At 42.7% G+C, this 25,242-nt stretch overlaps 1 protein-coding gene across 11 annotated transcripts in view; it reads right to left on the bottom strand.

Annotated features, from left to right (window-relative positions):
- Window positions 1–25,242, bottom strand: part of MAGI2 (membrane associated guanylate kinase, WW and PDZ domain containing 2) — a 2,464,469-nt gene that overhangs the window by 841,217 nt on the left and 1,598,010 nt on the right. For all 11 annotated transcript variants that reach the window (XM_085654042.1, XM_085654039.1, XM_085654033.1 and 8 more), the window contains one exon: window positions 17,769–17,979. In XM_085654042.1, the coding sequence (XP_085510168.1) occupies window positions 17,769–17,979 (211 nt within the window). The remainder of the gene's footprint in view (window positions 1–17,768; window positions 17,980–25,242) is intronic.

Here is a 25,242-nt window from a genome sequence, read left to right as displayed (position 1 = left end):
TTCCCGAGTCGACCCCATCCGCCGATCAAATTGATTCTTTTTTTCGTACCTCAGATAACAATGTGGATCTCACACCCCTCAGTCCTATATTAGAACAAGAAATTTTAAATGCTATCAATCAACTTCCCAAAGACAAAACACCTGGTCCTGATGGTTATACTGGACGTTTTTGTCCATCAATTTAAGCAAATTCTGATCCTTTCTGTTGTTAGTCCTCATAAATCATTTCCTTGTCACTGGTAAAATGTTATGTTCTTTTACTCAAGCGATACTCTGTCTGATCCCTAAAGACAATGATCCATCTTACTGTAAGAACTATAGACCCATTTCCCTAATCATTACAGATTGTAAGATCTTTGCTAAGTTATTAGCCCTTCGCATCAATAAGGTAATCCTGGACCTGATTAACATACATCAATCAGGATTTGTAAAGGGACGTTCCATCACAGACAACTGCAGGACTTTCTTAAATATTATACCCTCCAAGGCGGATTCTCCGGTAGCTGCTATCACGTTAGATGCTGAAAAAGCCTTTGATAGAGTAAACTGGGAATTCATTTTTGGGGCACTTAAGTGGCACAGCTTTTCCCCTCCTATTCTTAGATATATCCAAGTGTTATATTCAGCTCCCTCTACCTCTATTTGGGCCAATGGGTGTCAATCTAAATATTTTTCACTCCATATGGAAACTAGACAAGGATGCCCTTTATCCCCTCTTTTATTTATTCTTGCCCTAGAACCCTTTTTATAGAAACTTTGTCGCTCTTCACAGTATACGGGATTTCAATTCAGACATTAAGTTTACTGCATATGCAGACGATATTTTACTTTACCTCTCCAACCCCACCACTTCTTTGCCGGCGTTCTTCTCTTTACTAAAAGAATATTCTCTAGTCTCTGGTTATAAACTTAATATTGACAAATCTGAGGTTATGCCATTAAATATTGTTTTTCCCATATGTTTCCTGGCCCGGGGCTCAAATGGAATTCCAATAATATTAAAGGTTTAGGCGTCCTTTACACCAATAGTATTAAAGGAACCATTAAAATAAACCTTGCAGATATACTTAAAAAACGTTTGGCGCTCATAGAAAGTTGGTCCCCACTTTTTTTGTCTTGGTGGGGTAGACTAGCCACAATTAAAATGATGTTGATTCCAATCATCAATTTTTATCTTTACATCCTCCCGATTACTCTCCCACTTTCTTTTCTTTAAATTATTAACCCCTCCTTGACTAAATTCCTATGGAATAACCACAGGGTTAGAATTTCACTTATCCGACTTCAAATGCCCAAAGAATTAGGAGGAGTTAAATTTCCTAACCGTAAACATTATCAGTCTGCATTTACCCTAAAAAAGAAGTTTGGACCTTTCTATCAGACTCTCCACATTTATCATCAACGGCCTGGAGCTCACTGGAACAAGCACAACATTCACCATTCTCTTTCGATGCTGTGGCTCACCTTTCTCAGCCCCTAGATGCTTTTTATCTCCTACTTTCACGCATTCCACTGCAGTGGCTACTTCCCTGTTTAAAGTTCACTTCTCTCACTCAGATATCTTTGCACACACCCCTATTTGGTATAACAAATACTTAAAGATAAACAACAAGGCTCTTTCCTGGAAGAAATGAATTGATAAAGGCATAATTACATTTGTGCACTTATTGTCTGCTGGCTCTGCTATGGAATTCACGGAGGTCCAAAAGATATACGACATATCCCTCTTACATGTGCCCCATTACTCTATTCTCAGACCATCTATAGCTCAACTCCTGGCCCAATCTTCTTCCTTAGACTCTCCTACTCAGACACATAATTCTTCACTAGATTTCTCCACTCAGCTTAAGGCATTCACTATTTATAAAATATTATCTCATCCTACTGTCCCCAGAATCAAATCCAGTATAGAACTTCTATGGGAAAAAGATTTAGCACAAGAATCCTCGTTTCAGACTTGGAGTTCCATTTGGGCAAAAATCCACTCCTCCTCACGTTCAGCAAGTATAACGCAGACTTTATATTATTTTTATAATAGGCTTTTTTTACTCCTGTGGATTTACATAGGTTCAATTTACTGGAAGTTGTGAAATGCTGGTCCTGCTCTCATGAGAAGAGTGATTTACTTCATATGTTCTTTCTTTGACCTTTGGTTAAGAGCTTCTGGTTTCTTATTTGGAGAAAATTAAATGAAATCTTATATACCAATGTTCCTTTTGATATTGTTCACGTCTTTCTGGGTGGTTCTTCTTCTATTTGAAGTGCCCAGGGAGATGTTGGTAAATTTGTTGATTTGTTTATAGCTATTACCTTTCAGATTATTACTACCAATTGGAAGGGCACTGCTAAAATCTCATATCAAGCTTGGTGGAACCTGTTATGTCATCATCACAGACTAGACCGTGCATATGCCACCTCTACTCCCCTATTGATTAAAAAGGACTTACTCTGGTTACCACTCAAGACATTCCTTTCCAGGTTGGCTGCCTGAGCTATTTTGCATATTCAGTTTCAAGTCCCTTTTTCATGTTATTATGTTCAGTTACTTTATATGTTTATTTTTTCTTAGTAATGGTTTAGCTGCTTCTTTATTTTCCCCTTTCTCCCTCCCGTCCTCCCCCCCCCCCATATTCCTCTTATTTAAAAAAAAATGTTAAATTCCACTTGCCTAGGTATAGTTGTATACTGTTGGTTTTGGTCACTTTTTATTCCTAGTTGCTCATATTCAACTGTGGTTTAACTTACTTGTTCCTTTTTCATCCTTTTTCTCAATTTGGGTGACAAAATTGTTCTGAACTTTGTCTGTAAAAAGTATACTGATGTTTTACTTTGTATATTCTCTCAATAAAGCATTATAAACTTAAAAAAAAAGACAGGACAGGGATAGGTTCTCGCAGTTCAATGTATCAGAATATTACCAATACTTCCAAGCCGGCAATGTCACCGAAGATAAGCCCATGCCCCGGGTGGTGGTAGATGTACCGGCTCCTTTTTGTGTTCAAGGGGCAGGAGACATGGAGGTAGGGGACAGCAGATGCAACACCACTTCCATATTTAGGATGCCCAAAAGTCCGCCCTTGATCCCGCCACCTAATTTTTATTTTGTTTGTTGTGCTTGTGGCTCCCTGAGGGATGGTCCGGGTGGTGCTACCTTTCCTACCTCCTTCCCCCAGTCTATATAGCCCCTCTTAACTACCACAAAACATATCGCCTACAGCGTAGGGGCGTCCTAGCCTCCTGATTTAAGAGGATGATTAGTACAGACGATATAGACCAAACTGACACGACCTTGCAACAGTTTACTGATGCAATGAAAGGCATTCTACCCTTCTGGGGCCCTATGGCCAATAGCCTCAATATTAGACGACTCACCCGGGTGGTGGAGGGGGTTATCAATATGATGGCAGGAATACTGACCAACATTACAGTAGAGCTTCAGGCTACGAGACTCGTTACTCTTCAAAACCGGATGGTTTTAGACGTAATTCTCGCAGATAGGGGTGGAGCTTGTCACGTCATCGGGAGCAGCTGCTGCGTGTACATTCCCGATCACATCCCCAGTGTATATTCTGCCATACAGAAGCTCCACAAGCTTGCTTCTGATATTCATCAAGATAATGGGTCATGGTCCTTGACAGGCTGGTTATGGGATCTGCTGACTTCATGGGGCTGGAGGATACTACTGGTCTTAATAGCTATCACAGGGGTCGTCTTCACATGCTGCCTATGTATTAATTGCCTTCCAGCCTGTTGTGCCTATAGTATGAGGCAAGCTCACCCCTGCCCCTAAATTGTCAGGACGTGCTCATAAGGTCTCCACTATGATGATGCAGGATATCCAGGACATGATGCTCATCGACGAGGGCATATTCGAATACAACATGGATTTCGATGCTTGTGTGCTACTGTATTCTTCCCTGTACCTGGAGCAACTATGCAATTTCCCATCCCAATTAGAATTGGAAAGACCCTACCGGATAGCCCAATACAGCATTTAGCCACCCTTGCTAAAAAGAGGGTCTGTTAGGTTTGAAAATCCCATCCCTGCAACACATTTGTTTCATGTTATATTAGGTTAGCAGTGTGTGCCTAAATATATGCCATTTGTATTCACGTTGCGTAACCCACTGAGTTATCCCCGTAAAGTGCAAAGCTTCAGCTAGCGAGTGTGACTCCATTTTGTATTTCGTAATCCCTATTAGACTGCTTAGGCTGTGCCCGAACTAGGCCTCATTATTCAGTATTGCTTGCCTCAGCAGAACACTGTATTTCGTTATTATTTTCTCTCTTGTTCAAGGCTGCTTCCTGACTAACTAATGAAAAGGCCATTCTGCCCTCACATACCTCTCCAAATGTTTAGTTTCTTCTCCCACATTAGGAGACACTAAGAACCAGCGCCGTAGCCTTGAATCGCAGATAACATGTACCCATCTGGCATGTGGTAGCTCATCCTACTGTGCATCTTTGTTCATGTTCAGCCCAGGCCAGTAGTTTTCCATTGTGGGCGTGGTTGGAGGCTTCTCGGGAGGAATGATTACTCACTGTGGACTGTTGCGGGGTCAGTCCCTCGGCAGACATCTTAGGGTGCAGGTCAGATCGGACTCCTCTGCAGAGTATTGCTAATAAAATGTATGCTTGTATTCTCTACTGTCTGACCGACTCTTCATTCTTGGGAAGGCATAGCAGGTGGTTGTAAGTAACCCGGGTGGCCCCTAAGGGCCACTTCCTTCACACTACAACTGTGTAATAGACAGCAAAGAAATGTCTCCAGTGACCATCTGTGCATTTCGGCAATGTGATTGTTACTCATGCATCTTCATCCAGAAATCTGTGATAATATAAATGTTCCTAAAGAGAAGACAACGAGACTACAAAGAGGTTACTCTCCACCTTCCCAGTGTACTTCCTCTTAACTATATAAACAAGTGCTTCTTTGTTTGATGAAAATCCTCAAATTCCTCAGCATCGAGAACACTTCACCAAAAAAGGCGGGAAAAGCGATGGGAGGCCTTTTATCTGTCCATCATCCTTGCAAAAGGCAGCAAGACTTTTGAATAATACTAAGGTGAATGGGGCAGAGCCAAAAGGTTGGAGCTCCCAGGTGATTTTGCACATTTGCCCACTCATAGTTGTTTAAAGGGGGGAGGGTGGCTGATTGTGGCCCCTGGGAAACCATCCCTGTGGCCTGGTGAAGAATTAATGAGGGACTGGGTTGTGTGGCACCCCCACCCCGGGCAAAATTTGGCCTCAGAGATGCCATCCCCGAGGCCCAGCCAATTATTGGAAGGGGAGGGGAGGCCTTGCAGGCCCCTCCCTGAGCCTATTTTTTTTCCAGGGACTCCATCCTCTGGGGCCCTGCAAACTAAGGCTGGGTGCCCTGGTGCCTACCCAGGGTATCCAGTGTGCCATGATGGGGACCGCAGGGGAAGCCTCAATGCCCCCGCGGTCCCTGCTGCATTCCCACCTGCAAGTATAGAGCGACAAAAAATGCTGCTCCCTAAATGCAGGAGCATTCTTTCGTCTGGTTCCTGCCTGCTTGACAGCGGGCAGGTCAACAGATGAAAGGTCCGCGCAAGCAGTTTTCTTGCTCCCACCCACTGGGAGTGGACAGTTTGCTTTCACTTGGAGAAAGCTGTCAAAGCTCCCACCAAGTGAAATCAAACTGCTGTCTCCTGAGGGTGTGCACCTTGGGAGATAGGGAGCTGGCCCTGTGGGGTGGCTGTCACCAGGGGCATTAATGGCAGCATGTGTGGGGCTGCGTGGACCCCTCCTTTCAATTGACAGGGCCAGCCCCTGGCCTCCTTCCCTCTTTAATTTATAGAATGCCACGAGGAGGTGATGGTCCGGGGGCCAAATATGGCCCTGGAGGGCGGAAATGGGGCCTACTCCCCCTTCAAATTGTTTCCTGACCCTGGGTAGGTGGTGGTCTTTGGAAGCACCCCTGAAGTATTTTAAATAAAGCACTGGGGAGGTGGTGGTCCCGGGTCTCTTAGGAAGTAGCCCACACATCCCCACTCCAATTAAAACTTGAATTGGCCTAGCCTGGGGGTCTGGTTATCTCTGGGGTTCAAACTGGCCTTGGGAAAAGGGGCTGCATGTGCCCCCTCCACATTATTTATATTTATATATGCTTCTGGACCTCGCCCACCCCGGGGTTGAGATTTAAAGAAGTGTGTTACATTATTTTTAAAATAAAATGCATTTTTGCCCTAGCAGGTTCCCTGGGGGCCCCCAGCACCACGGCTAGGGGGCCAGGATATTCCTACCCTGCTCCATTATCTTTATCTTTACAGGTTTTTTTGGGGACTCGGCCTCAGCTGAGTCCCAAAATCGCTGCCAGCACTTCCTGGTTGAAGTGTTGGCAGCCAATCAGATCTTTGCATGAGACAGACAAGATTCTTGGAGGGTCTGCGTTCCTAGATATACAAATGTGGTTTTCCTTTAAAATCTCAAGAACTACAGAACTGTTTTAGACCAAATAACAAAAAGCATGCTTTCTGAACAAAAAGCTACCTTTCTGTCAAATTTGGTGTAAATCCATTTAGTAGTTCAGACTGTAGTCGTGTCTAAAATCTCTCTATTGGAATTAACATGGGAAACACACTTTTTTTGAACCCCCTGTTTCATTTTCCCCCACTTGATGTATCACCCCGAAACATTTCATGCACGAATAGAAACAGTAGGGCACTTCTTTTTGGAAACTTTCATCAAGATACGTCAAAATGCGCCAAAGTTATGAGCAAGTAAAAAACACTTTTCCTAAGGAAACTACGTTGTAACTATAACTACCTACTGGCGACCGCAAAAATCAAAGGTTAAAATACTGTTATAGTTAGGTGAAATGTCCAGTTTTATACTCCAAAAACTGCTGAAATTCACCAGTTATAGTTGGAGGTATCTCAAGTAACTATTATGCATGCCCTAAGGTAACTATAACTTGTACCCCCACCATGCACAGTGATATTATCAATGATGTAAAAAAAAAAGTCATGAGTGATGTTATATATAGGGTAATTGGCAGTGCATGATGAGGGTGCAAATTTAGGCAGTGGCTGGGTCAAAAGTTTCTATAGGGAAAATGCATTATGCCCCCTCCCCTTTTTATCTGCACCCCCTTGACAGATCACCTCAAAACTTTGCAGGCGCAAGCTAGGCAAAGAAAGAGCACTTTTTTGGAATGTTTTGTGGAGATTCGTCAAATGGCACCAAAGCTATTAGCAACACAAAAACTGCATTTCCTTTAGAAACACAATCCTAAATATAACTACTCACCGGCTAATCCTATGCTTAAAAACATTTCTAGAAAACAGACATTTGAGGTCAGCAGATTCCGAGTGTGGTTGGTGTTGTAGGGTGCTCTATACAAGAGGTGCTCTCCACCTCATCTTGAGAACTGCCCAGAGTTCGGTGTCTTTTTTGCATAATTTATGCAGCACTCTAACCCTTAAAGGGTATTGTTTTGGCTTATACTTGGTGCACCTTTTCGTCTGGACAAAGCTAACCCTCTCTGAAGAGATATAATGATAGGAAAACATGTGTCAGGAATTGCTTTTATTAAATCCAGGTTGGCATGGATAGTATTGTACCAATCCAAAGCTGTAATACTGTGCCTCGAGTGGTCAAAGGCTTTTTCATTTTACAGCTCCGCTTGGATTGGACTGTGCTAATCCTATGCTTAGAAACTTTGCTAGAGAAAAAAACATTTGTGTGGGCAGATTCAGAGTGTCGTTGATGTAGGGTGCTTCATACAAGATCGGCTCTCCACCTAAACTTAGGAACTACCCAGAGTTCTCAGCTTCGTCTTTGCATGTTTATATATATGTGCACTGAAAAAAACAAAGGTTAAAGTGGGGTTAAACGTATGCTACCTTACTTACATATTATTCCACTTTAATCTCTACATATATATATATATATATATATATATATATATATATATATATATATATATATGTATATATATATATATATATTATATTTTTTTTGACTGATCCACAGCCCGGAAGTACGGAGCTTCGAACACACCGGTCCAGGACGGGCTCCAGCTATCCCATCAATCATCCAACAACTTTCCACGCTTGCCAGGAAAGTAATCCAGGACTCGCAGGAGTTTGTTGACAAAAACGTGTCAATAAAAAGAGGGTGTAACAAAGTTTTCGCCAAACCGTGAACAAGCTTTTAGCGAAATGCGTTGGTGAGGCGTTACCTTGCCTTGAATAAACTTTGTAATTAGCACTTCTGCGAGTCCTCAATTTCTTTCCTGGCGAGCGTGGAAAGTTGAACCATTATATATATATATATATATATATATATATATAGTTATATATATATAAAGGTTAAAGTGGAGTAATATGTAACTAAGGCAGTAACATTTTAACTTACGCTAAAACCATTAGAAATTCACTGAACATAGCAAAGGTTAAAGTAGAGTTATTCGTATTCTAATAATAAAACAGCTACAATTCTAAAACCAAAAATGCACTGAAATTCACCAGGTAAATGTAATTGTCATAGTACTCCGTGCACCATTAGGATGCCCTGCTTATGACTTCACATGTTAGATCACTAATGGTGTCTGATATATATAATATATACACACACTAGGTCATAGTTTCCATAGGAACAACAGTTTTTGTTTTGCTAATAACGTTGATGCTGTTTGAAGAACCTTCAACACACTTTGAGAAAAAAAATCCCCCTTACCAGCTCATTCCTCAAAAGTGTTGCAGTGATTTGTCATGTGGTTCCAAGAAAAAAAGGGGGTCCCAAAAATGTTTTTGCATGTAAATTCCCATGTAAATATTGAGAAGCCATACAGATAAAATGGCAGAACAGAACTGTACCACATTTTTCATCAATTGTGAAATTTAATATGTCAAGAGTGATGTAATATGTGAGGCAAAAGAAGTGAATGAAGGGGCACAAGTTAAAATTAGCTCAGTAACCCATCACTGACTTTTAGACAAAAGTGGTAGAAGGAGAAAGAAAGAACAATCAAGGCTTATACAGAAAAAGCGAAAATTAGAAAGAGACGGTGTACGAATATATTGAACATTTTATACAGTTCTTAAAATTGGACATTAGAGGTAAAAATAGCCCTTTCTCTTTTAAATCCAAATTGGACATATTCATGGACGTTGTGACTCAACCACTTTGAATGCAAATGCCCTCCAAAAGTTTCAAGTGGCTCAATGTACTACATTTTCCACATGGTATGATCTCTCTGTAAATAAATACTGCTCAGTAGAAGATCCATATTCCTCTTACGACTTCTGATATGATGTGCTGCACCAGTGATGTGTCCATTTGTCTGCCCATAGCGATTTCTGTGCATGACTTTACCCGGCTTTATTCTTTCAGACTACATCTATCATCGTTTATCCTCTTTATCTATATTCTCTTTATATACTACAAAAGCCTGATCTTTATTCATCATCTCCAATTAGTAGAATTATGTCTATTCCCATAGTATGGATTTACTAAACTGGATACTTTTCATTGGTGTCTCATAATGACAGCTGTCTGGTTGAAGGAATACATCCAGACTATGTTTTGGGAAATCTGTCTTGATGTCTTTCTAATTTCTAGACATATATTTTAATATAATATGGTGTGTAGTATCATTGTTTCATTTCATGTTTTATTGTGCATTTCCTAGAAAATGTCCAGGGTTAATGTCCTCTTTTTTTGTGCCACATATTAGGTGTTTAACAATTCCTCACACCAATATGGTTCATGTATAATAAATACAGCGGTTGAGATTTTGGACGAAGCGCTAAGAATGAGACCTGTGTGATCTGCTGCTCTATAGAAAAAGGCTCTTGAGGAGAGGAGAAATTACGGGATAAAGAATAAGGGATATGCAGGGAGTAGAAAGATTAGTATGCAAAAGTCAGCATGTGAGAATAGCACTTCCTTGCAAGACTAAATCACAGCAAGGGGCACATACATAGCTGACTACAATTTCCAGCATCACTCGTCACATCTGTATTCGCCAAGCAATGCCTTGACAGCACCTTACTTGCATCACAGCATATTAGAGCCTTCTGGAGAAGTTTATAGATCACTAGACTGGATCCGCGCTCATCAATCAAGCTTGTGTGGAACTGTACGTGTGGAGAACACATGTAGGTACAGACTCACATTTGTTTCTCACTCTTGAAGTGAAACTCAGAAGAATCATGGCTGTAATTATAGGACTATTTTTTTATAAACCATGTGTAAAGTATACTGCTATGTTATTTTCCCCACTCTACGGGAGAAATGCTTTGTTCAGTCTTGGTAAGTGCTATATACCATTGTTTGACATGCAGAATTATGTATGATTTTCCCACTTGTGGTGGTACGCATGCAGAGGCTAAAAGTAAGAAAGGGTGCTGTCCACTAGATGGCAAAAATGCCTCTCTAGATTTGAACCTTTTACCTATAGAGTATTGGTTGTCAATTGAAAAGAATGTTATCACATATATCTATGTGTTTATACATTTTCCCCATATGTTATTGTTCTAAGGATGTAAAGAAACTCTGACCCCTGCGTCAGGTTGCATGTTGTTCACGTTGATGTACAAAAGCAAGAGATGACATAGTCCTGACGTATGACCCATAACTGGCTTTAATTACAAGCAGAAACATTGAGATTTAATGTAGATAAGGGTCCTAATAGCCCCTCTAATTAGTCACCTACCTCTACATACTTTTAATTGTTTGAACCCTTATGTAGAAAATTCATTTTCTATTCATTACTCCAAGCTCAAGGAATAGTGTCCTGGCTAAAATTCCAAAGAAACTCAATAAGAGTTCCCTGTGGACAGTTAACCAAAGATATGAGTGGACCAGATGATGAAGTGCGTCATGATGCATAGGAGAAGGTCCAATCTCCTTTTTTAATGGAGCCCTGTCCAGGGGATGTCATACTAGGATCTCATATGGGTACTGATACTTGTTCTGAAAATATTATTACCTTGGGGAGGGACAGGGTTCTGTTGTGGTTATTACAAGCTGATCCCAGAGGACAGTTGGTTGTACATTCAATTTAATGAAGCATCTAGCAAGCTCTACCACACAAAGTTGCCAATCTGCACTACCCAATAGTATGAATCCCCTTGTATCCCAGGCGAAGTCCTGCCTTTTGGTTGCAGTGAGGTGAGGAATGATCTTGGGTGCACAGCTCTCCTGATCACCCCATGAATCTCTGTCTCAGAGTACTTTTTCCAAGACTGTTGAAATCAGTCTCCTGAACAGACCCCAATTATGAAACCAAGACCCTGATAATACCAACCAAAGATGGTACTGAGACACTGATACCACAATTGACACACACCTAATAAAGTGCAGTCACTGATAACAATGAGCTAGAAACAAGTGGTAAAAATCAGACAACGCATTTTAAACACCATCAGGTTCACCTATGGTAATAACCATAGGCCTTCTAACTGAAGAGACAACTTGACCACTACTCTCAAAGTCATACATATCATTCTTCCTTTCTGTCCAGTGGTGTCTCTAGAAGTGAATTTTAGGAAGAGAGTCACACACTGGGACACTGAAAAACTGGTGGGGCCAGCTATGATGGACAATCGCAAAGTGTGTGTGTGAGTGTATATATATATATATACCTCTTACCTGCTGCGTGACTGCGGGGATGGCCTGGAATCACTGCTGGCAGCACTGGCTGTTTTTGATGACTCTTTACTGATTGAGCGCAATCAGTGAACTACAGCGCCCAGCATGCAGTTGTGCAGCAGGAGTAGTGCGAGATGCCTTACACCTGTGAGGCAGAGGAGGGGCGAGTGGTCACGTGACAAGGAGTGGCCAAGCTTTTAAACATCGAGTAAACGGACCCCCGTTAACAAGAAGGACACATCTGAGACGGGCACTGAAGAAAGACAATCTATGTCTGAAACGCGTCTGCCTAGCGTTTCAGGGACCTTCTGCTCACCTACGAAAATAAAGCTGCTTTTTTTACCTCCGGAGCTGGTCACACTCTTTCATTTGGTGTAAAGAGATCGGTGTTATATATATATATATATATATATATATATATATATATATATATATATATATATATATATATATATATTACCTACTGACGGTCGCCAGTAGGTAGTTATAGTTAGGACCTAGTTTCAATAGGAAAAGTATTTTTTGTTTTCCCAATAACTTTGACGCCGGTTGACGAATCTTCGCGAAATTTTCAAAACTAGTGATCAGCTCCGGTCAGCTATGGTCTTGAAAGTTCTGGGGTGATTCGCCAAGCGGGGGCCGAGAAAAAAGGGGGGTCCTAAAACGCGTTTTCCCCATGTTATTTTTCATAGGAAACTTTCGACGAAACTACAGCCCGAACTGCTGAACGGAATTACACCAAATTTGGCAAAAAGGTAGCCCTTGGTTCAGAAAGAGACCTTTATGTTAAATGGTGTATATCCATTCAGTAGTTCCTGAGAAATTCGCGAACCCTCCCGACCACGAGCTTCATTCTAATTGGCTGCCAACACTCCAATTTACAAGAAAACAGTAGAAAAAAGAGTAAAAAAGAAGAAAAGGGGGCAGGGTAGAAACACCCTGAAGACCTAGGCCTGCTCAGGGGGTCCCAAAAGGACCCCCAGGGCCCAAAAAATATATATTTTTTATAATGTTGGCCGAAATTGCGATGGGGTTGCAAATCCCACCGAAATTATTTTAAAAAATGAAGTCTCCTTGAATCCTGAGGGTCCCTTGGGGCCAACTAGCTCACCAGGTACCTCCAGTAAGTGCCACAGAGTTGCGTTGCAGAGAGGTGTAAAAAGAGGCGTGGCCTCGAACCACCTCTCTGCAACGCAGCCCTGTGCCACTTCTTGGATGTACCTGGTGGGCTAGTTGGCCCCCAGGGACCCTCAGGATTTAAGGGGACTTAATCCCCCAACTTACAACGTGCTATGGGGCACATTTGCACAGTGGTGCAGGGAGGGGGCGGGGCCTGATGTAAGAAGTTAGCAATCTTTCTCTGTGGGACTTACTGGTGGTAATAAAAGGGATAGTTGGCCCCCAAGGTTGACGTTGGGGGACTACTCCTCCTGTTACCTCCAGTAAATACCACACAGTGGGATTGCTAAGAGGTGTTTCGGAGGCCACACTCACCTTTCTCCACCACTCTGGAAACACAACTGGGATGTTATAGTTAGAAATTAGCATTTAAAAAACCTTTGAAATTCACTGAATAAACCATAGGTTTCAGGGATGTTATAGTTAGAAATTAGCATTTAAAAAAACATTGAAATTCACTGAAAAAACCATAGGTTTCAGGCACGTTTTAGTTAGAAATTAGCATTTAAAAACCTTAGAAATTCACTGAAAAAAACATAGGTTTCTGGGACGTTATAGTTAGTTGGACATTTCTCTCGTACAAAACCATAGAAATTGCCCTATTATAGTTAGTTTAGCTAACTATAACTTGCGTACCCGCAATGCACTTCTGATGATGTCACATATTACATCATTCATGACATGGTCAGTGACATCACTGATTACATCACTGATGACATCTCAAATGACATCACTGATGACATCATCAACGTGAATATCCAATGCACCTCCTCACACTCTAATATAACCTTTGATACACCCAATGTAAAATACAGACTAAGATTTTTGAAGCCATTGACACACCAATACCAGTTACTACATACGCACTCACTGATTCCTAGGTCTACACACACATCCACTCATTCACCCATAAAGTCACTCATACATGCAGTCACTCATCAATACAACACTATCATAAGCACTCGTACACCTATACAGACACTCACACACCACCACTCATCCATGGAGTTACTCACACAGCTAGTCAGTCATGCAAAGAATCAATCACACTTCCATTTACTGACCTATACAGGTATACACACACCACATCACATATTCAAACAGAAACAAATGCATACTTCCTTTCTTATACAATCACTGATACAAGTACACTCTCATCCATACAGCCACTCTCACAATCACTGACTCTCACGTATAGTCATTTATATACTCCAACTGTCACATACACTGCCATTTACATATGTAGTTACTTGGACATGTACCACTAAGACATCCATTCTCTCACCAACATACCCATACACACACTCACCCACCCATACAGCTGTTTGCACATGCACTCTTGAACCCATACACCCCGTAAATCATCCGCTGAAACATCTATGCACAGAGTCACACACCTCCCACCCACCCACACACACACTCAGGCACTGATACAAATACTCAGGCAACCAATCAATAGCCCATATAGACACTCATGTAGCTACTGACCAACCCATGCAGCAGCTTACACAACAAAAGACAGACTGATACAGACATTCACACAGTTTAGTCACTAACCCATGCATTCAGCAAGACACATTTAATCACTCACTTATACAATCAGTAACACACCTACAAAATCCTCCGTCCACACACTTATACACCCAGTCTTTCTTCAAAACACCTTGGCATATAAATATACAACATATTTAAACTTTACAGAAACACACAGTCACTGGATGCTGTCGTCAGTGATGTCATTTGAGATGTCATCAGTGATGTCATCGGTGATGTCACTGACCATGTCATGAATGGTGTAATATGTGACATCATCAGAAGTGCATTGCGGGTGCGCGGGTTATAGTTAGCTGAACTAACTATAATGGGGCAACTTCTATGGTTTTGTGCAAGAAAAATGTCCAAGTAACTATAACGTCCCTGAAACCTATGTTTTTTGTGTGAATTCCAATGGTTTTTTAAATGCTAATTTCTAACTATAACATCCCTGAAACCTATGTTTTTTTAGTGAATATATATATATATATATATATATATATTTTTTTTTTTGGACACATTAATATGTGTGCTACGGTGCTGTGTCTGTTTTTGCTCAGTCGTCTCACGGCACATTCAACAGTTGACAGTTGTGTTGGTGTGGCCCAAGGCTGGGAGAGTGCAAAACAAATGGAGCTGGGATGTGGGCCCCATCTGGCCCCCCTAGAGTAGAGACACAGGTGTTTGTGTCTGATCCAACTCATATCATATTCTCTTGTTAAGCACTCTTTCTCTTCACATTTAGGGTTGGACAATTTAAATACCAGCACATACCAACAGAAGCACGGAGCCACTGAAAATGTCCATTCTCTTGTCTTTACACAGTTTCTACTGTTCCTACATGTCTATGCAATAAATACCAAGCTGAAATTTACAACAAAAAATACTGATGCTCTAATGATGAGAACCAATAAAAACAATGAGTCACTTGTAATACCGAGCTTCTGATATTGACCAGCAACAAATAATGTTGAGCGAAACATGATATTGTGTTATCAATTGCACTGACACAAGGTTAATACAAAGAAACCTATGATAGAGACTCTGTGATGATAACATTTAATCAATAATGGTACTGAACACCAATAACAATGATCCACTGCTATTATAGACACTGGCAGTGCTGTGGCACTGAAAATGCCAAACCTTTCAAAGCAAGAAACCATCCAGGCACTGAGCTACTGAGAATGTTCACCCATGGAAAATGCTGATCCTTATAAATGTTCCTTCAATGAAAATAATGACTCACCTTTGGCATTGACACACTGATAATACTCGGCCTCTGGCAATATGTAGCCATTAATATCACCGAGGTACTATATAAGTAAGTAATTGATGTTACTGAGCCACTGATACTGAGCATACAGTTTGTATTGTATATATATGTATGTAGTAGAACTTTCATAGCACAAACCAAAAGAGTGGTAAATGACCAGGAAGACCAGAGCAGCCTTGTTCCAACTCTTTCTCCTGACAAAAGTGAAACCTTTTCTCCCAGGAGAAGACTTCGGAACAATAATTCAAGCCCTAGTCCTGACCCAGCCAGCTGAAGGCAACGCTGAATCGTATTCCAGAGACGATCCTCACAGGGCTGAAAGGCATCCCTCATGCAGCTGCACAGTCTATCCAGGGCCTGAAGAAATCCAAACACATCCTCCTTGAATTTGCGTGAAGTCCCCTGCAAGTTGGAATCACCTCCAATATCAGCAGCACCAAGACCCTGTTCCGCTAGCTACCAATCTAACAATACCAGGAGGTCAACACCGGAAGAGGAGCTCCGACATTGCCAATTAGAGACCAAACACTGCAGGACGAAGAACACAAGAAAACCAGACTTCTCAGCCTATGCCCCGAGGATCTGTAACAAGACTGCCACCAACATCAGAGGAGCACCAATCCTCATACAATTCAGGAAGAAACTGAAAGCTGACCTCTTGAAGGAACACTACGTCAGATATGTTGACTTCTTCCCCTTCAACTAGCTCAACCTCTCACTTACGTCCTCTCCTTTAACAGATTCTGGGTGCATATACAGAGAAGAGCAGCCATTATTTTGATACAGTGATGATAGTAATCACCGTCCTATCATGACACTAAATCACCCTTGGCACTTAGCGCCATGACTTTTGCTAGTTAGTGCCAGATGCATGCTTCTGAGAACAACTTTGGGCCCTGGCACTAACTCCTTTACAAATTAAGCACTGGTTAAGTGCTTCAGGCACTGCAAACAAATAGAAGAAACACAGGCGCTCTGCTCTGTAGTGAGCCAGTACATGTGTGCATGCTATGGCCCCAATGTTTAAATTTTAATTAGAAGCTGCATTGCTCCTACTACTTACGTAGCGAGGCTTCATGCGTTTCTCTTGATAGTTCCTGCATCTTGGTTTTTAGAACATTCTTTTTATAATCGTGTGTCAAATATTAGACCACCACATTTCGAGTGGTGGATTACTACAAGCCCTGTATTGACGTTAATGAAAGCCTATGACATGTGGCGACATTTTGAGTGTATAGAATATTACACTGCTGTACCTTGCTTCTCGGTGATGGATAAGGAAGGTAGCAGTGTGCAGTGGTCAGAGCCATTGTAAGGGACCCCATCGAGCGTTGATTCACTGCAGGCGAATCTCTTTAGTTACATATCTGTCTGTCATATAAGTGCCTGGTACATCTGCACGGACCCATGGAGCGGACACAATTGCTGCAATCGCGGCTGTCCAGTCTGCCTTTAGGACACACAGCCCTGTGCCCTATGAATGGACTCCATGGGGCTCCGGTTCAGCACCGGTCACTCTGAGACAGTGCTCTGTGCGGCCTCACGCAGGGGTCAGGGGACAAGTCCGCCTGCAGGAAAACACCGCGTCCCAAGGACACTGCGTGCAAGCGAGAGCTTTATTTTACACAGTCCCTTCTCATTTCACACCAGGCTGAAGAATACTGCCAAATTAGGGTTTAATTAACTAAAAGTGCTCATGAAAATGAAGCTCCGTTTGATCATAGGTAGTATCTGTTAACAGCTGCAGGAGACGCGAACTGTGAAACTTTCCTTTTATTTGTATCTGGCAGCGACCCAGCTGCGCGCGTGCTGCAGGTGTTCAGGTCTCACGCTGCTACACTTCTTACAAGGCATTACAGACTCTTGCAGACGTCAATATTCCCTCCTAGAGCAGCACCAAGTGACCGGATCTAAAGGCTTGGGGAAGATATTCTTACTTCCTGCACTGCGACGTTTGCAAGCTCCACCCACTGATTTGCCTACTCCTTCTTCTTTTCAATCCAAAGAAAGTGTAATTCCATACAAGCTGGCGATAGACTAGCTCTTCCCAAGTTCCTTGATACTAATGCACCAGTGTGCCTTTGGCACCGCAACACTTTCCATTCTAAACACAAGACATGCAGTGACTTTGTGGCGAGAAGAAACGTCCGAGACTCACTCAATAAAGTAGACTTCCCCTTTCTCCGTGTACGCCATCTCCCAGTTATCAGGCAACGAGCCCAGCTCGTCACTGTCGTCAGGTTTAATCAGTTTCTTGCCGTCCATGCCATCCTTGGAGTCCTCGGGCTGGCTGTAGAGCGGTGCAGCATAAGGCTGAGAAGAAATCTCACCTGAGGCATCTGTACTCTTGTCTTCATGCTCACTTGATTCTACAAGAGAGAAACAGGAACAGATTTAGCCTTCATATGCTCTCAATTCCCTCACGACGATGCTGTAACATCAAAAGCCTGCTGGTTAAAGACTTTGTTAATGTGCAGTCAGAACAGGTGTTGACGAGTCACTTTACTAACAGAAAACTGGGGTCCTAACAGGGCCGGCTTTAGTGCTGGTGGTGCCCGGTGCGACAATCACTTTTGGTGCCCCCATGACCGCCTTCTCGGCCTCTCTCACTACCACCGGGCAAAAGTGCACCTCATCTCTCCAATCATAAAAAATGTTAAACACAGCCCCCCTGAGGTCAGTGCCCCTTCCACAGGTCAGCGCCCAGTGAGGCCGCACCGGTCGCACTGCCCTAAAGCCGCCCGTCCTAAAATGAAAACTCCTCGAGGTTAGCCCATGAAGAATTATGGAACACTTGAAGATCTTTGAATTATATACGTCCCCTCCTTCCTCCCACCAAAAAGTTTGCACGTGTTACTTCGGTGTCTCTATCATTATGTAGATGTACAAGAAAGAACAAACACTGCCAAACCAACAGGTCTCACATTGATGATAGAAAATTGTGTGTGTGTGTTTTTATTAGCTTGTGTGAGTGATAATTTTAAAGGTTGTGTGTTTTACATTTGAAATCTCCTTGAGTAGCAGTTTGCTTTGTTAATTCTAATTATTTGAAGTGTAGGCTTTGTGAAATATTGAGGTTGTAATGCTCCCATATAATAATAGTAAGCAGTATTTTTATTGTAAAATAAGTATACAGCAATATTAAAGCCTGTTTTATGAAAAAAGCACACGTTTCTTTATATTAAACAGGTAATAAAATACATGTATTTCCATTAACCTACAATTTTGAATATATTTGTAATAAAGCCTGGGTGCTGGCAAGCAAAAACATGGAGTGTGGTGGAAATGGCCCTCTCTGAAGGGTCACCCCAAACATTTTGCCTTCCTCCTCCTCTTTTTCACACGTTTTTGTTGGCTTTAGGACTCTGGGCACTTTACCACTGCTGACCAGCGCTAAAGTGTTTGTGCTCTCTCCTCTAAACATGGTATGATTGGTTTATACCTGTTTGGCATATTTGATTTACTTGAAAGTCCCTTGTAAAGTGGTAAACCATAGACACAGGGGCCAGCAAATTAAATGCTACTAGTGGGCCTGCAGCACTGTTTGTGCCATCTACAGATGTAGCCTGTCAAACCTGTCTCAGGCCTGCTATTGCATGGTCTGTGTGTGCAGTTTACTGCCACTTTGACTTGGCATTTAAAACTACTTACCAAGTCTTAAACGCCCCTTTTATTACATATTAATCACAACTAAGGTAGGTCCTAGGTAGTCCTAAGGGAAGGGTGCTGTGTAAATGAAAGGTAGGACATTTACTGGAAATTGTTGCATGTCCTGAAAGTGACAACATCCTTTTTCATTTTTCTCCACTGCGAGGCCTACTACTCTCATAGGCTAGCATTGGGAATTCCTTAATACACTTTTAAACTGTAATTCCTGATCAGAGACGAGTAGTTTTTCCATTTTTAATATGTTTGGAATGGTAATGACAAATCCTCCTTACTGGTAAAGTTGGATTTGGCATTACTATTTTAGCTTATAACTCTGTGTGCTTTGCAGCCTGCCTCCAATACACGTCTGGGGTGGGTGACAGGTACAATTTGTACATTTCCTCTAGACAGCCACAACATAGGAAGGATAGATGTGTCTGAGTACCCATCTCTATACATATGCATTCTGATGGCCTTGCCTGGGCAGGATGGAAGGGAGGGGCTAACACTTCACTTGAATAGACAGTGTCGTGTCCGCACACAAATAACTGATTTCCCCCCACAGATAGCCTGGCAGCCAGTACTGGGTTGTAAGGGATACTTGTACACTTCAGAGAGCTGCTTGGAAGTCACACCAACATCAAAGGCACTTTTGAGTATAAGTACTGGGTCCCTAAAATTATACACTAGGGGGCTTGTAGCTGAAGCTCTGCCAGAAGAACTGCTGTGCTGCTTAAAGAACTCAACTGGACTGCTGATCTAGAAGGCCTGCTTTTCTGTTTGTTGCCCTGCTGCCTGCTACTCACTGACTCTGCTGAAGTAGAGCTGCACTCTGCCTTCCCTCCAAGTGATTTCCAAGGGCTTGTTGACTTGCCTCCTGTTGCTTGAGACTCAGGGATATCAAAGTCTCTTTCCCTGCTCCTTTACCTGGCTCACTGGGCCACATAATTGCAACACAAATTTCAGGACATCTCCTGTCTGCATGTAGCAGACCCAGCACATTGATCTGGTTGCAGGTGTAAAATTGGTGCATCTGAACCAACGCTTTGCCTCCAGAGATAGACACATCAGACAAGATATTGCTGCTGCTGCAGCTTGCCAAGATCAACGCATCCCAGTCTTTGGAACTGATGCATCATCTTCACTGTGTGGAGAAGATTGACGCACTCTGTGCCTGCAGGACTCAATATCGACGCATCTCGTTTGCAACTAGGAAAGATACTTTTTTCATCGGGGTCTGCATGGGTCCTGTAACTAGCCGGCGCTCCATCATGGTCGGCCTGAGATTTGAATTTGCCCTAGTCCAACATGACCTAATTAACCTATTTTGCACTACTTGCTTCTACGCACTTTTCTGCATTTATTCTTTTAAAATTCAATATCTCAACTTCTATACATTGGATTTTTATCGTTTTGGTCTTGTTTTATTCAGAATATAATAATCTAGTTTTCTAACCTTGTGTGGAGTCTTTTTGTGGTGCATTCATTGTGTTAGTATGTGCACAAATACTTTACACTTTGCCTCTTAAGATAAGCCTGACTGCTCTGTGCCAAGCTACCAGAATGTGAGCATAGGTTATCTTGTAGTTCATATCTAGGTTACCCTGACTAGAGTGGTGGATCCTGCCTATCCTGGGTGCATACCTCAGCCAATCTGGAACTCCATTTCTAACAGAGCGGGACAGGACAGAAAGGTGGTGGAAAGCAAAGACAGGGAGCGGGACAGAATGGAGGGTAGAGGCAATCAACAGCACAGAGTCAATTAGGAGGGAAGGTGGAAGCAACAACAACATGGAGCATGACGGGAGGGTTGGTGATGGCAAACAACAACATGGAATGGGACAGGAGGGGGGTGGCAGAAAAACAACAACAGAGCCTAAAATGGGTGGGAGGGTGGGGTAAACAACAACACTGGGCAGGACAGGAGGGAAGGTAGTGGCAACAACTACATGAAGCAGGACAGAAGGGCCTATGGACATGTAGCAGGACGGGAGTATGGGTGTCGGTGATCAAGAACATGGAGTCGGATGGGAGGGTGAGGCAAGTAACAACATGGAGCAGGATGGGAGGGTAGGGGCAATCAACACATGGAGTGGAGCAGGAAGGGAAGGTGGGGATAAGCAACACAAATGTTATGTATTTTTGTACTACAAAGAATGCTTTGCATCTTGGCTATTGTTTTGAGTACTATTTGGACCTTTACATATACTACCTTCCTCCATAATGCATCAGATTTGGAAATTTCCTCATTAGGAGGGCAGAAACTGATTTTTGTAGCTATGTTAATTGTAGGTTCTCTGATAAGGGTGAGTTGTGAATCAGGCCCCCTTCTGAGGCAATTCAGTTAAAATGATGTCTCAAGATCTTCAGAGTTAACACTGTTTTGCTCTTAGAAACTGGGCAGATATTTGTTTTATCTGGGCATGTTTTGATGCATTCAATAAATAATGACATTAACCTTTATTTACAAAATGGATAATTTTACATGAAATATAAATACATTGTCTCATGTATTTATAGAGCGGGACGGAAGAGTGAATGGGCAAGCTACAACATAAAGTGGGATGGGACGGAGTATGAGGGCAAACAACAACAAATGCAGGGTGGGAGGAAGATCAAAAACAACAACACAAAGCGGGGTGGGAGGGTGGGGAAAACAGAAACATGAAGCAGGTTGGAAGGGTGTGGGAAAACAACAACGCATGCAGGGTGGGAGGGCGATCAAAAACAACAACACAAAGCGGGGTGGGAGGGTGGGGAAAACAACAACACGAAGCGGGTGGTAGGGTGGGGGACACAACAACATGAAGCGGGGTGGGGAAAACAACAACACAAAGTGGGGTGGGAGGGTGGGGAAAACAACAACATGAAGCAGGGTGGAAGGGTGTGGGAAAACAACAACACATGCAGGGTGGGATGGAGATCAAAAACAACAACACAAAGTGGGGTGGGAGGGTGGGGAAAACAACAACACAAAGCGGGTGGGAGGGTGGGGAAAACAACAACATGAAGCGGGGTGGGGGAAACAAAAACACGAAGCGGGGTGGGAGGGTGGGGTTAAAATCAACACGAAGCAGGGTGGGGAAAGAACAACACGGATCAGGGTGGGAGGATGGGGGAAAAACAACACAAAGCAGGGTGGGAAGGTGGGGGAAACAACAACATGAAGTGGGGTGGGAGGGTGGGGAAAAACAACAACACAAAACAGGGTGGGAGGGTGGGGAAAAACAAAAACATGAAGCGGGGTGGAAGGGTGTGGGAAAACAACAACACATGCAGGGTGGGACGGAGATCAAAAACAACAACACAAAGTGGGGTGGGAGGGTGGGGAATACAACAACACAAAGCGGGTGGGGAAAACAACAACATGAAGCGGGGTGGGGGAAACAAAAACATGAAGCGGGGTGGGAGGGTGGGGTTAAATTCAACACGAAGCAGGGTGGGGAAAGAACAACACGGATCAGGGTGGGAGGATGGGGGAAAAACAACACAAAGCAGGGTGGGAAGGTGGGGGAAACAACAACATGAAGTGGGGTGGGAGGGTGGGGAAAAACAACAACACGAAATGGGGTGGGAGGGTGGGGAAAAACAACAACACAAAGCAGGGTGGGAGGGTGGGGAAAAACAACACTACGAAGCAGGGTGGGTAAAAACAATTACACTAAGTGGGATGGAAGGGTGGGGAAAAACAGCAACACGAAGTGGAGTGAGAGGGTGGAGAAAAACAACAACACAAAGCGGGGTGGGCGGATGGAGAAAAACAACAGCATGAAGCGGGGTGCGAGGGCAGGGAATCCAACAAAATGTAGCGGGGTGGGAGGGTGGGGGAACCCAACAACATGGAGCGGAGTGGTAAGGTGGGGAAGACACCATGGACCGAGGTGGTAGGGTGGGGAACACAACAACACGGAGCAAAGTGGGAGAGTGGGGAACACAACTACGAGGAGTGTGGTGGGAGGGTGGGTAACACACCAACACAAAGTGGGGTGGGAGGGAGGGGAACACAACAACACAGAGCTGGGTTTGGAGGGTGGGGAAAACTACACATAGTGGGTGGGAGGGTGGGGAAAACAATAAACGGAGTGGGGTAACAACAACAGAGTAGCATGGGAGGGTGTGGGTAAACAATAACACATAGTGTTGAAAAACAGTAACAGAGCAGTATAGGAGGGTGGATGCAAACAATAACATAGAGCTGGGAAACAATAACACAGAATGGGGTGGGAGGATGAAGCAAACAATAACCTGAAGTGGAGTGGGATGGTCGGGGCAAACAATAGCATGTAGCCTTTTGCAAACAATAACACAAGTTGGGTGGAAGGGTGTGGGCAAACAAAAACATGTAGCAGGGTGGGGCAAACAATAACACAGAGAGCGGTGGGGCAGGAGTGTGGGGCCAAGCAAACAGAAGTGATGATGAAGCTAACCAATGGTGAGCAGAGGCCAGGCACAATGTCCACTAAAAGCTAACAAAATGTCTTGCAAGGGATAGCACATGAGCTGTCTCAGACGAAACCTAAAAAAAATAGGAACCTCAGCTTTTCCATCGTAGGTCCTACGATCAGGAATGACATTTCAATGCCATCTATCAGGACCACCCTATCCTTCATCAATTTAGGAAAGAGTTGAAGGCACACATCTTTAAACAACACCACACCATGATGCAGCAAATAGTCCAGAACACAGCAAAGATGCCTTGAATAACTTATGTCACGGTTTTCAACACTGTGTACAATGCATTGCTGTCTTTCTCCAGGGTTTGTACTATACAAATACCACATCCACTAATCCATACATACATACATACATACAAGCTACTGGTGTTTAAGGGAATAACAAATATTATATGTGGTGACCTACATAAAGATTTCCATTAGTCACAATGATGTCCTACACAGTTTTGTCCATAGTGGTAAATGGGAAGAAAACATACATTTCCATTTCAAATTGTGTTTCATAACGATTTTCAAACTTAAAAGTATTTTTAGGGTGGAGTTATCCCTTAATCTACACTATATATGTTCAAAGATGTGACTTTTTCCTGAAATTACGTGAAATGAGGGAAAACAGATGAGCAAATTAATTGAAATGCATTTTGATATATCTCGACTGAAAATTAAAAGCCCAGGCATACCTCAAATCACCCAAGTTACTGGGAAGGGGACTGGTTCAAATAAAATCTATCCTACAACTCATTTACTTTTCAAACATGTTTCCTTCAAGAAAATTAGTATTTGCACAATCATGCTGCAGCACAAAAAACTGGTGACATTTTGCTCTGGCATCATTTCCAACATTTCTCGTCATTTGCATATCGCAATCTTGCACAATTTATGTAACTGTAATGGAGGATTTTACAGAAACCTAATCTACATCCTCATACAACGTTTAAACTTTACTACAACCTTTTTGGGACTAAAACTGAAGTGTATAATTGGTTGTGAAAATTAAATGGGTGCCTGGGTATTTGTCACAATTCAATTGTCACCACCAACCGCTCCTTATTCCCACAATTAAAAATGCATTAAAGATTGTGGAATATTCACCATAGTTGTGGATTTTCTACTATTGGTACAAATGGTGGTAGATTCTGATTCACTGGTTCTTGATCTGACAAATTGAATACACAAATATCACTTCTTTGGGTACTTAAGTTGATAGGTCCACACATACTGATGTGGAACTTATTGTGTGAGCACCTTCTACAGCAAACAAAGTAAAACTACCCATGCTCTTTTATCTTTGTACCTTGACGTATGGCTCACACACCAGGGAATTAACACAGGCACCTGCATCTCCTGCAGCACAAGGGGCCCATAACCCTTCACAGGAACTCCATTTAGCCCAAAGCCTATGAATTTTTGTGAGATATCGGAGACTCAGGGAGCCCATATCACATTCTGCAGAACCCAATTATATTTCATTACACCACTGCTCACACTTAGTCACTCACCAACTCATTTCTTGGCTGCCATCATCACAAA

The sequence above is a fragment of the Triturus cristatus genome, chromosome 4_1, assembly GCF_964204655.1.
Source record: "Triturus cristatus chromosome 4_1, aTriCri1.1, whole genome shotgun sequence".
Taxonomy (NCBI): Eukaryota; Metazoa; Chordata; class Amphibia; order Caudata; family Salamandridae; genus Triturus; species Triturus cristatus.
Note: the sequence above shows the minus strand (reverse complement) of the source record. Positions and strands in the feature narration are given on the sequence as shown.